Source organism: Python bivittatus, unplaced genomic scaffold (assembly GCF_059951505.1).
Source record: "Python bivittatus isolate LINGU-HERP-01145 unplaced genomic scaffold, Pbiv_v1 ctg000070_np1212, whole genome shotgun sequence".
NCBI lineage: Eukaryota > Metazoa > Chordata > Lepidosauria > Squamata > Pythonidae > Python > Python bivittatus.
The window spans coordinates 32247379-32261112 of NW_028277034.1; the positions used below are offsets into that span (position 1 = coordinate 32247379).

Here is a 13734-nt window from a genome sequence, read left to right on the forward strand (position 1 = left end):
GATTCTGACAGCACTGGTTGCTTTTCAATGTAACAATAACATACTGGACAAAGAAAAACAATTTTATTAACCTTCTTACAGTATAGTCTTCTTATCCAACACATATGGAGCTCCACTGGCCCAAGGAATTCGACAAAAACAAGTATATTATCTAATATGAACTACGGTATATACCAAGGACACGCTGAACTATAACACCACAAGCTAAAATGGATTTGATTAATGTATGTCTCCGTTGTGCCAATCCAGCAAACTGCTTTGACTACACGTTGTTGATCCTGCAAAGCTAAGTAACGTCAGTATGGCCAAAGTTGAAAAAGACATTCAAAAAGTAATGCCAAGCCACTTCCGTATTGTTACCCCCAAAAGCGTCTATCGTGCATGACGAGTTGAGTTCTAAACTCGAAATTTACTGGACAAAACGATACATGCGACATCCCCTCGTTCCTTTTGGCCTAGTCCAGCCGCGTCGAATAGGAAAAGGGACGCTAACCTCTCGCGCCTAGCATTTGTACCAAGCCATTCTGCGCATAAAATCACAAGTTTGACGAACCGCGACTTCTTGAGACTAGGCTTGTTTTACCCAAGAGTTGAGAATTTCAGAGCCCTAAAAGCCCGCGACCCACGTGATCTCTCCTGCAGCCCGCTCTTCCTTGCCCCTCCTCTTTTTTTTTCTGACTCTCGCGAGCAACCGTGACGGCAGTGACGTTCTAGATCCGCCTTCCCATTGGTGGATTCAATAGTCGCGGGCTACTTGAACGGCGAGAGCGAAGCGGGGCCCAGCGCCGGCGCGCGGGTGGTTTTTGTCTTGCTCAGTTTGCGGGTCCCGTTGTCAGCATCGTCATCATGCTGACGGGCACCCCAGTGAATCTGGAGAACCAGGAAAATGTGCCCCCGGGGGCAAAAGAGGCCCCCCAGGTTGCGGGCGCTCCTGGACACCGACTGGCGCTGGGGCTTCTGCAAGACAATCAACGCCGCTCCACCCAGCCCCAGGTAAGGCGCTTTTCCCTCCTCGCCCGGCCTGGACGGGATGCCCGTCTCCCTGCCCGAAGTTGGGGGACCCCATATCCGCCATCTTAGAGCTCTCTTCCTACGCTGCTGTTTTGTTTTGCGCTCAGCGAATGCCGGAGGTATGACCGGCCAGCTAGCAGTCCTCTTACGCTTCGTGGCCTTTTTGAAAACGGAGGGAAGAAGTTTTCTTTCTGTTGGTTTGGCTACGAACTCGCCTTCCGCAGGCAGGTAGGGAGTTAGGCAGCTCGCTGGACGGCAGGAGGCCTTACTGTTCGTGGCCTGATCCAGGTGGTCAAACGCTTGGGCCCGCAGCTTGCCGCTGAATAAAGCACTTCTCCCATAGTCCCTACACGCGGGTGCTTCCCACCGAAACGCCATTTGGGGGGGACAGCAGCTAGGCAGCTCCTCTGACTGAGGCTGGACGAGGATATCTCTGTCTATGCTTGTAACGATGGATGCTCTCATCTCCGTCTCTCCTCACAAAAACTCTCAGAAAGTTCAGGCCACAGGCTAGGCCACAGCCAAACAAGCCATATCATGGTGTAATATGTTCATTTATCATTTATTTAATAAATGTATATCCCATGTTTTCTTCTGAAGCTTGAGGTAGCTTTGAGGTTGTCCGTTTGTATGAATTCCATGGCTGAAGGTGGATTATGTATTATTCAACATAGGAAATCTGAGCAATGTGTTAGTAGAACCAGAACACTGGCCAGCCTTCTAAAGGGCTGTAGAGAAATTGATTCATTTCACGGAGTGCACCAAGCCACAACTTGGTTTTGGTTTAGTGTGCTGTGTTCACCCAGCCATTGTGGTTTGCAAAGTAAGGCTTGTGGCTTCGTGTTGCTTGTGAACCCAGCTTGGTGCAGTGTGTGATCCCAATCATTAATTCTTATAACACTTTCCCTAACCTGGCATTGCCTATTTCCATTGTCTTCACTCAGAATGGGTGATTTCAGTTGTATTCTGTAATGTACACCGTACTGCAGCGCACTATCTTTGCTTAGAAAGATTACCTCCCAAGGCATAGGCAAAAACATCATTTGGGTGAGTGAAGTACTAGGCAACTGATTGCTATGGCTGTTTTTTTTCTTCTTACAGATTCCCCTTAGTCAAATACCGTGGAGTACAAATGATGAGAATTATCTTGGTGTCCCCAATGGTAAAATGGGAAACAAACAGCCTGCCTTTACTATCCACTTGGATGAGCCTGACAGCAGGAGACAAAAGAAACATGTATCCATCAAAAAGACCTCACCCAATGAAGAGGCCATAGGCTTGAAGGCAGCTGTTGCTTCAATGGGAACCAGAAAACCTCTAACACCTATAGACAATCCAATGGATCTTAGTTCTGGTGAGGGTAATATACTATTCTTAAGAATAGATGTATGCTGTAGTAATTGATTCTTTGCTTGATACCACACTTACAGCTTCTGCTAAATATATCGTGCCCTTTTGCAGCTTCTTTTTGCCTATGGTACTATAAAGGCTTACAGTCAATTTCAACTCTGGCAATTTTCATATACCTTTCAGTGAAAATCTATTAACTTTCAAGACCATGTGACTGAAAAACCAAGAACTTCCTGGCTCCTGTTACTTGTGTGATATAATAGTTGTATATTATACACGCATGTGTGTGTGTGTGTGTGTGTATATATATATATATATACACACACATTTAAGCATTCAGTCTTAAATTAAAAATTTATGACAAAAAAAGCCTTTCGGTTTCAAAGCAAAGCTTGAAATCAAAGTACAGTCTATTTTGATGCTGCCATATATATATATATAGACTGTACTTTGATTTCAAGCTTTGCTTTGAAACCGAAAGGCTTTTTTTGTCATAAATTTTTAATTTAAGACTGAATGCTTCAGTTGCATTCTACTTGTAGTTTGAACCTTAAAGTGGTCTGGATTGTGTTGATATTGTAGACTTTCGCAATATATGAGGGATAGAAAAGTGTTTCAAAAGTACTTTTAAGAGTACCTTTTTTTGCCCCAGTAAAGGTTTGTGCATGTGCGGGGAGTTCCTTCTGTAGAGTTTGCTATTAAATGGAGTAATGAAATAAAAAAAAGTGTCTCCTGCTCTAATACCATCTGTACCCTCATGGACCTAGTCCTTATTTCCATAAAGCTCATATTTTAGTTCTATTACTGGGGACCACTTTAAATTTCAGCCTACTTCTTCCTGAGATATCATTCCTGTTGCCCAAAAGGTCAGGAAGCTGAGTTGTAGCCCATGGCCCTTCAAGTGGGTTGCACCCTACTTTCCTGCTAGTTCCTGAATTCAAAGCAAAAAGGTGAAAACAGCATCTTGCATTATGTGGACCAGTTTGATCTTGCAGGAAGCTGAATGAAGCTTGCATCAAGATTGGCAATGAAGGTTTTCTTCTATTTTGCAAGGAAGAAAATGACCAGAGTTGATGCCAAGGTGGAAATTGCCATTAACTTGATTAGAATGTCTGGTGGATGGGATCATGCTCTGTGGACCTGGACTTGAGAGGTCTGATAAATGGATAGATAATCTAGGTTGGCAAATAATGCTTAGCTATAATGTAGGCTGTTTGATTTTGGCAGTGTGTTTTGCATGAACAAGACATTGAGATTAGCTAATTATGGTTTATAATGCAAACTCCAATTATGGTTATTTTAAAAACCATGATCAAACAGATTAAGACTTGAGTCAGTGTGTATGAAACCAGGCATAGTTTTAAGCACTTATTCAAAGAATATTTGAACAGCTTCTGTAGTTTATCTTCTATCTGTGAATGTTGCTCACAGGGCTTTTGACCATTTGAAAACCTTAAGACTAGTTACAATGAGAAGTACTTTCCAGGTAGTTTATTATGGATTCATATTGCTGCTTAAAATACTAAGAAGTTACTGAAATTGTAGGAAGTTGTGTTATAAGATCATGGTATGTATTGCAATCAAGAGCAACTTTGGATTTGAAAGAACTTAAGGTTTTTTGTAGTATTCATTGCTTGCCTTACATATGAAGCTTCATAAGCCTAAAAAATACTTTACCAATGACTTTCATTTTAGGGTCACTGGGTATTATGGATATGTCAATAGTCCAAGAAGTAGAACAGCAAATTAATGTTAACCATGTCCCAGACTATATTGAGGATATCTACAAGTATCTTCGAGAAATGGAGGTAAGGACGATCATGCATACACAATGGGAAAAAAAAATCACCTAGCTGAACTTCAAACATGTGACTATGTCTAGCCTATTCGAAATGTTGGGCTAGGATATCTGAGACCTCTGACCCCTTTTTGTTTGATCATTAGAAGTGATATAATGTAACTATTTCTAACTCCAACCTGGAGCATATTGGGAGCTTGCTGGGGCCACTGGCATGCAACAAGGAAAAGCCTTTATCTTCCAGGTTAGTCAGAAGTTTAGTGTACCTAGTGGGATTGATAAGAGGGTTTATTGTGGAGAAGTGGAAGATCATGTTGGTTCCTATCAATTAATCTGTTCAGTATATTAAAGGCCAGGGAAACTATGAAGAAAGTAAGTGATTCTTCAGAAGACTGGATTACTTGTGGAATTCCTTGGTGTGTATGTGATGGGCCCCCTTGTAAAATGTGCTATAATTTGTACCAGGCTAAACCAATGTCAATTTGAAAACTTGCCTATGCATTCAATTCTGTTACAGGTGCACATTAATTCCCATTCCTTTAATCTATTTTAAATTGCTTTGTATCTTCATTTGTCTGGGTTGAGCAATAGTATACAATTTGAAAACCTAAAGACTAGTTACAGTGAGAAGTACTTTCCAGGTAGAGTTTATTATGGATTCATATTGCTGCTTAAAATACTGAGATGTTACTGAAATTGTAGGAAGTTGTATTATAAGATCATGGTTTGTATTGCAATCAAGAGCAACTTTGGATTTGAAAGAACTTAAGGTTTTTTGTAGTATTTTCTTTGGAAGAGTATGTAAGCACTCTCTCGCTAGCTCTTTTGATAGAGATAAGTGGGACAAAGAGTAAATGGCTACAATTGAATAAGGGACTCAATTCTCTTGCTAGTTTGATTTGGTCCAAGGAAGGCTAGATTGAGGTTGTGAACATAAAACTTAGTCAGGACCAGAAATATTAGAACAAGGATAACTGTTTTGGCATTTGGCCTCTGTACATCTTGGTGTGTTTCCTTTCAACTTCACTGTGGTGGTGTACAGAGGCCAAATGCCAAAACAATTATCCTTATTCCAATATTTCTGGTTCTGACTGTAGTTGGTTTAAGTTGGACAAGAATCTAGTCTAATTAATTTATTAACAGCTTGTATATATTGCTGTAATTCCAGTATGACTCCTGGTTGTTTGACAATGAAACAAAACAAACAGAACATACATGAACTAATAAAAACAGTGAAGTAACATCTTAATAACAATCACCAGCATCCACTTTAAAATTTGGTAACAATTACATGCCAGTTCAAGCAATATAATTTCTAAAGCCTTCCGGGATGCCATCAGGGCAGCTGCAAGCTACTGGAGGGAGGCTATTCCAAAGTGAAGGGGCAGTAACAGAGAGACAGTTTCTTGGCTCTCGTTCTGCTAACATCTGAATGGGGTGGATTTAAGCTTTCTTTCCTGAGATGAGCAAATAGGGTGTGCAAGGAAAAAGTCCTGGACTCAACCCATCTGGAGTTTCGTAAATTAAAACCAGGACACTGAACTGTACCTGGGAAACCCATCAGAAGCCAACATAGCACCCACAAAACTGGTATTATGTGACTATAATAGAGCTCAAGTGGGCTACTGCATATTGCACCAGTTGAGTTTCTCAGGAGGCTTAAAAGGCAACTGCGTGTAAAACACATTGCCATAGTCTAACTTCAGTGTGATAAGAACAGGAATTACCATCTCCAAAGCCTCCTGCTCCAAGTATTTGCAGTGGAGAGAGTTGGAGCATACTGGTTTCAGTTGATCAAAAATGAAGTTTGTCTTGGCTCTCGTCTACCTTTATAGAATGTAGCTCTTGCATAGCTAGTGGGTAATCCAATACCTTTGTCCTACATCAAAAAGAAGCTATGAACATGCATGTTTAAAACATGTTAATGCCTTATTCTTTCAGCATGAGGTTACTTACATGGCTCAGTTAGTGGGTAGCTTACATGGCTGCCCATTAAGTGAGAGCAAATGGACTTCATTTCATCTTAAAATGTTTAATAGGCTAATACAGTAGAGGCACCAATTGGGACAAAATGCTAAAGGCTTCATAGCCTTTTTTGCAATTGGATAGTAAGTTAATTGCAAATCAACTTTATTATATGGAAGCTAAAGACCTTTCAAATTGACAAGAGGTAATTGTTAATTTCTTTACAGGTGAAATGCAAACCCAAAGTGGGTTATATGAAGAAACAGCCAGATATTACAAATAATATGCGGGCTATTCTTGTGGATTGGCTAGTGGAAGTTGGTGAAGAATACAAACTACAAAATGAAACTTTACATTTGGCTGTAAATTACATTGATAGGTTTCTCTCTTCAATGTCAGTGCTACGAGGAAAGCTTCAGCTTGTGGGAACTGCAGCTATGCTATTGGCATCGTAAGTAGATGAAAAGTTTGGAGTGTTGCATTTACTAAAAAATTCTTCATGTCTTTTAATGTAGTGTTAACTACATTAAACTTATATCTGTGCAAATTCTGTTCTACCTGACAGTATTTTCTGAGATACAAATATAGGGATGGCTAATACAAACCCAGGATATATTTCAAAGAGAACATACTAACTATAGATATTTTAAAATCTTAGGTTAATAGTCAAATAAACTTAACATCTATGACAGACTGATGTTTCCCTTTCTACTTTTAATATTTTTGTGCGCTAGAATGCGCACATAAGCATTTGGCAGTAAGAACTTACAGTGTAGGATGAAAGCTAATAACACTAGCTACTGTGACCAAATAATATTTGAATCAATGAACCAATATAGTTGTGGAAAGAGAAACAGTTGGTGGCAACAGTTGTTTATATAACAGTGCTTTTCTTCCTACTGTAGAAAGTTTGAAGAAATCTACCCTCCGGAAGTAGCAGAATTTGTTTATATCACAGATGACACTTACACAAAGAAACAAGTTCTCAGAATGGAGCACTTAGTCCTGAAAGTCTTGTCATTTGATCTGGCAGCTCCTACAATAAATCAATTCCTTTCTCAATACTTCTTGTATCAGCCAGCCAGCTCCCTAGTGGAAAACTTGGCAATGGTAAGTGTTGGGGTTTTTCAAAGAAAAGAAAAAAGAAACTGACTGCAGTTGCAAGAAAAAGTATGTGAACCATTTGGAATTTCATGGTGTTCTGCATTAATTTGTCATGAAATGTGATCTGACTGTCATCTAAGTCAAGAGTATTGACAAATATAATGTGCCTAAAATAACACAAAAACAATTCTGATCCTTCATGTCTTTATTGAGAACAACCATAAAAACCTCATAGTGCTAGTGGAAAAAGTATGTGAACACTTGAGTTGACTTCAAAAAAGCTAATTGGAGTCAGGTGTTAGCATACCTGGAGTCTTGTTAAGAAAATAAGTTTGGAGGTGTGGACTAGAGCTATGGTGACTGATAAAAACCACTCAAACTTTTTGAGTTTGATCCGCACAAGAAGAATACACTTATGTGAGCCATGCCTCGCCAAAAAGAGCTTTCAGAGGATCTACGATCAGAAATTGTTGATTTACATACAGCTGGAAAGGGTTACAAAGTGATTTCAAAGACCTTAGAAATTCACCAGTCTACAGTTAGGCAAATGATCTATAAGTGGAGACACCTTGGGACTGTGGCTACTCTACCAAAAAGTGGGCGCCCAGTCAAAATGACCCCAAGAGCACAACGAAGACTCATCAATGAGGTAAAGAAACAACCCCGAGGGACAGCCAAAGATTTGAAGGCATCATTGGAACTGGCTAACATCTGTGTTCATGAGTCTACAGTACGTAAAACATTGAACAAGCAGGGTGTCTATGGCAGGACACCACGAAGGAAGCCACTGCTTACTACAAAGAACATTGCTACATGCCTGAAGTTTGCGAAAGAGCCCATTGACACTCCACAGTGGTACTGGCAAAATGTTTTGTGGACTGATGAAACAAAGATTGAACTATTTGGAAAGAACACGCAGCACTACATCTGGCGTAAAAAGGGCACTGCATATCATCATGAAAACATCATCCCAACCGTAAAGTATGGTGGAGGAAACATGATTTGGGCCTGCTTTGCTGCATCAGGGCCTGGCCAGCTTGCAGTCATTGAGGGGAAGATGAATTCCCAAGTGTATCAAAAAAATCTTCAGGATAATGTAAGAATGTCTGTATGTCAGCTGAAACTTTGTAGAAGTTGGGCGATGCAACAGGACAATGACCCAAAACACTGGAGCAAGTCCACAACAGAATGGCTTCAGAAAAATAAAATCCGCCTTTTGGAGTGGCCAAGTCAGAGCCCAGACCTCAACTCAATAGAGCTGCTATGGAATGACTTGAGAGCCATACACATGAGACGTTCAAAGAATATGACAGAGCTAAAGCAGTTCTGCTAGGAAGAATGGGCTAAAATCCCGCCTCAACGATATGCAGGTCTGATCCACAGCTACAGGAAGCACCTGGTTGAGGTTATTGTTTCCAAGGGGGGGGTCAACCAGTTATTGATTCCAAGGGTTCACTTACTTTTTCCACTAGCATTTTGAATGTTGAATAAGTGTGTTCAATAAAGACATGAAGGATCAGAATTGTTTTTGTGTTATTATTTTAGGCACATTATATTTGTCAATACTCTTGACTTAGATGACGGTCAGATCACATTTCATGACAAGGTAATGCAGAACACCATGAAATTCCAAAAGGTTCACATACTTTTTCTTGCAACTGTATATTAGCAGTTTTTAAAAACTTGTTCACCTGTTCCAATTGGTATCTTTTGAGAATACATTACTTTTAAAGATAGTTCTAAAGAAAAAAAGGCTTTGTTTCAGACTGTTCTCTGGCTATTTGGCTAAAATAAGAACCCTAGAGAAGTGAAGGCTTAGCATGCAAGATAACAGTGCAGTGGGGCAGGCTTTTAACCAATATCTTGATTGATATAAAACTTCACAATGAACTCTTACTTAAAAATAGGTTTCATAAAACATTTTGACCTTGATAGAAATGTACATTTTGGTATTAGAAATTAAGATTATGCTTTCTATTTCTCTATAGTACTTGGGTGAACTGAGTTTAATAGATGCAGACACATATCTGAAATATTTGCCGTCAGTAATTGCTGCTGCAGCATTTCATATAGCAAACTATGCAATTTCTGGGAAAACTTGGGTATGTATAAAATCAATCCTCTTGCCCTTCCAACTTGTCCCTCAGAAATATGCATCCACAGGACTGTCTACTCCCACATCAAACTGCCTGAGAGTGGATCATTTTAAAGAGCCTTTTTCTGAGCTACCGATCAGAGGCAAGTGATAGTTGGGGACAGTCTCCTAGTATATGTTCTCCTCTTTGACAAAATTCTTCCAGAGAGGCTTGCCTTGTATTTATATTAATAGTCCTTTTTGGGCATCAGCTGAAGACCTCACTTTTTTCAGTATTTTTAACTGAATGGGTCTTGTATGCTGTGTCATATCTTGCTGTGTAGTGATTACTGTTATTTCCTGTGAACAGTCTAGGAATGACCATTAAATGGTAAGGCTTGTTAAATGAAAGATAATTCTAGTGTTCATAATCCTGTGGCCTCTAACTTCTCTGTGTCAGAGTTTAGACAGCATTAGATCGATGTAGCAGAAAACTTCCTCCTAGCTCTGCATCCCATCCCCCCCCCATTCTATACTCTAGAATCTTTGACTCTAAACATGGTGCATATTCCCTTTTTTTGAGAGAGAGAGAGCTGAAAAGGGTAATCTTGGGGATACCTATTCAGCCATAAGGATTTTTTTTTAACTAGGGCTTCAGATTCAATTCCAGAAAGGTACAGAACTGTGCAAGTTTTAGGCAGGAGTGAAAAAATGCTGTAAAGTAAGAATGTTTTCAAAAATATATATTGTAATTGTTTATGTTTATCAATTTACAAAATGCAAAGTGAGCAAACAGAAGAAAAATCCAAATCAATATGTGGTGTGACCACCCTTTGCCTTCAAAACAGCATCAATTCTTCTAGGTACACTTGCACAATTTTTGAAGGAACTTGGCAGGTAGGTTGTTCCAAACATCTTGGACAACTAACCACAGATCTCCTGTGGATGTAGGCTGCCTCAATCCTTCTGTCTCTTCATGTAATCCCAGACAGACTTGATGTTGAGGTTGGGGCTCTGTGGGGGCCAAACCATCACTTCCAGGACTCCTTGTTCTTCTTACACTGAAGATAGTTCTTAATGACATTGGCTGTAAGTTTGGGGTCACTGTCCTGCTTCAGAATAAATCTGGGGCCAATCAAACACCTCCCTGCTGGTATGGCATGATGGATAAGTATCTGCCTGTATTTCTCAGCATTGAGGACACCATTGATCCTGACCAAATCTCCAACTCCATTCTGCATTTGCAGAAATGCAGCCCCAAACCTCCACCATGCTTCACTGTTGCCTGCAGACACTCATTATTGTATCACTCTCCAGCCCTTCGGCAAACAAACTGCCTTCTGCTACAGCCAAATATTTCAGATTTTGACTCATCAGTCCAGAGCACCTGCTGCCATTTTTCTGCACCCCAGTTCCTGTGTTTTGGTGCATAGTTGAGTCGCTTAGCCTTGTTTTCACATTGGAGGTATGGCTTTTTGGCTGCAATTCTTCCATGAAGACTACTTCTGGCCAGACTTCTCCAGACAGTAGATGGGTGTACCTGGGTTCCCACTGTTTCTGCCAGTTCTGTGCTGATGGCACTGCTGATGGCACTGCTGTGTTGAAGTAAGCATGATGTGTCTTCCATCTGCTGCATTAAGTTTCCTTGGCCAGCCGCTGAGTCTACAGTCCTCAGCGTAGCTCATTTCTTTGTGCTTCTTCAAAAGAGCTTGAACAGCACATTTTGAAACCCCAGTCTGCTTTGAAATTTTTGCCTGGGAGAGACCTTGCTGATGCAGTATAACTACCTTGTGTTTTGTTGCTCTGCTCAGTCTTGCCATGGTGTATGACCTGTGATGTGAAACTCTCTTCCACAACCTCACCTTAGTAGCAGAGTTTGGCTGTTCCTCACCCAGTTTTAAGCCTTCTACACAGCTGTTTCTGTTTCAATTAAGGACTGTGTTTCAACCTACATATGAAATTGATGATCATTAGCACCTGCTTGGTATAATTGGTTAATCATACACCTGACTCCAATCCTACAAGATCCCTGACTTTGTGCAAGTGTACAAACTCTGCAAGTGTAAGAATTGATGCTGGTTTGAAGCCAAAGGGTAGTCACACCAAATATTGATGTGATTTGGGTTTTTCTCCTGTTTGCTCACTTTGCATTTTGTAAATTGATAAACATAAACAATTACAATATATATTTTCAAAAGCATTCTTACTTTAAAGCATTTTTTCACACCTGCCTAAAACTTTTGCATAGTACTGTACTTTGAAACACAAGTGTACTATCAGTTAGCAACTTAGTTAAGTTAGCTATACCTGTTTCTGGGAGCTTATGGCAGTCAGACTTCTACAAGCTCCACACACCTATTTTCATCAGACCCAGGCGGAATGTTCTCTTCTGCCTTCTAACCTGGCAACTGAAATGACTGAACATCAAAATAATAGCCATGAAGTTTTAAACATTTGACTTTCTTCACAGACGGATTCTCTTGCTAAAATGACGGGATATACAATTGAAAGCATTAAGCCTTGTCTCCTAGACCTCCACAAGACCTACTGCAGAGCAGCACAGCATACACAACAGTCTATCAGAGAGAAATACAAGACTGTAAAGTAAGTCTGACCCTTCACTGCAGATGTTTTTTACTCTGTAATTGAAACAACTACTGGGGAATGTTACAGTAATTTGTACATAGACAAACATAAATACTGTGCTAGACAGCAGAAATAATATTGATGTCACTTTTATCTTTTTCAGATATCATGCGGTGTCACTCATTGACCCACCAGAGACACTAGATTTATTATAACAATCTACGTGAGATTTCAAACCTATATATTGTCCATTGCAAATGTACAGTTTTAAATTTGTATTTAGACTTCAATCAATCTGGTATATTACCATAGCTAATTATGAGGTTTTATACTTTTTATAATGTTTTAATGTAAACTTTTGTACATGCAATCTTGTTCTATGTGCTTAGATGGCGCTCCTTTAAAGCTGTGTTGAAAAAAAACTTAAACCATGCAGGTATAACTGCTGACTGGCACTGTTCAACCTTTTTAAAACAGTATGAACAGTGTGAGGATTCTGACTCTAAAATTGCAAATCAAGATAGTTCAGTGGAATGTCTGCATATAATAAAGTTACAACAGTATATCTGAAATAGTCAACAAGTGCCCAGTAGCTGAATTTGAAAAAGTTGCTGCTGTGACACTTTTTGCTAACAACAAAGACCCCCACTCTACTTGAAGGCTGTATCAGCTATTAAGGATAGTGATTTTTTGAAATACGCTACTAAAGTAGCTTTATAACCACTGCATTAATAGCTTTTATTCAAACCAGTGAGTCTGGAATGTAAAGGAAGAGACTCCAGTAAAAAAAAAGTAATTAAATTAAAATCCTGCCTTCGGCTAACGAAGGTCATGAAACAGGCTAACTTCATGTATCTGCAACTGAGCAAGCCAATTTCCTGACCATCACATGAAACAGCCATGCAATCAGCAAAGTGATGCAGAGTCCCTACTGCTGCATGGCAACTTCAGCTAAGTTGCTGGAGGAGCATCCTGGCTTCAGGTGGTTAGGATCCTTAGGATAATACCTTTTCACATCTACTCTTGGTATAATCTTGAAGTTCTAATACAGGATTGAAGTAGTGGGTGTATTGGGCAAATACCAGGTTTTCTATGTTGTAAGGGTTAACTTTTATATTCATATTTGAGAAGGATTAAATTCCTATAAACTAATGTTTGATATGTGCTCCCAGTAAATAAATGCATGGAAAGACCTAAGTGTAACCATCTAGAAGCTGGTAAATAAAATCCTCTAAAAGGATCTCAACAGTAACTTGACTTATAAAATATATTTTGTGTACTGAAATTTTGTTTTTAGTCTGCTGCCTTTGTACTTTGAAACATCTTTGTGTTTATCTCATAAATTATCAGACAAAACATAGCAGTCAAGGGAAGGGTCAAATACAACAAACAGAATTCTTACTTTAAGGAAAAGGAACTAGATGGTCAAGCAGCCAAAAGGGCATATCTGGTCAATCTAGTTCATTAAGAAGTTCTACCAAAGAACTGGCTCAAAGAAAACATTACCCAGTTCTGCTTATTACTATAGAAAGAATGGCTAATGCTAATTTTTCTTATTTATTATCCCCTAGTTCCAGGAAATTTTTAGTAAGTTATCATGGTTCCTATCTTTAAAGTAGCTTAGGTTTTCATTATAGTGAACATCAATATATTTTAATGGTAAAATAGTTACATACATAATTTTTCCTTATCTCAAGTTCTAAAAAAAGACTGAATGCTGACGTGTCTGTTTCCTTAACCATAAATCTGAAATCTTCCCCAAATTATTTTTTCACCAGATGAAATACTGTGATAATTAAAAGTCTTAGATGTCAGCTGATTGAAAGAATGGAGAGGGGAGGAAGAT

The 13734-nt window shown here is 39.5% G+C and overlaps 1 protein-coding gene across 2 annotated transcripts; it reads left to right on the forward strand.

The window, feature by feature from the left end:
- The first annotated feature begins 750 nt into the window (after positions 1–750).
- Positions 751–13729, forward strand: CCNA2 (cyclin A2). Of its 2 annotated transcripts, XM_007436320.3 has the most exons (8): positions 751–993; positions 2113–2365; positions 4057–4169; positions 6352–6575; positions 7030–7234; positions 9217–9330; positions 11773–11906; positions 12052–13729. In XM_007436320.3, the coding sequence occupies exons 1-8, from the start codon at positions 847–849 to the stop codon at positions 12101–12103; spliced, it is 1242 nt and encodes a 413-aa protein (XP_007436382.1). In that variant the 5' UTR covers positions 751–846; the 3' UTR covers positions 12104–13729. The 2 variants fall into 2 exon arrangements, with proteins under 2 accessions (XP_007436382.1, XP_087989019.1); XM_088132893.1 differs by lacking the exon at positions 9217–9330.
- Positions 13730–13734: the final 5 nt, after the last annotated feature.

Excerpts from the sequence above, each read along its gene's own strand:
- CCNA2 (XM_007436320.3), top strand. The coding sequence starts at position 847 with ATGCTGACGGGCACCCCAGTGAATCTGGAGAACCAGGAAAATGTGCCC. Across the intron at positions 994-2,112 it reads GCCGCTCCACCCAGCCCCAG|ATTCCCCTTAGTCAAATACC; the intron begins GTAAGGCGCTTT and ends TTCTTCTTACAG. Across the intron at positions 7,235-9,216 it reads TAGTGGAAAACTTGGCAATG|TACTTGGGTGAACTGAGTTT; the intron begins GTAAGTGTTGGG and ends ATTTCTCTATAG.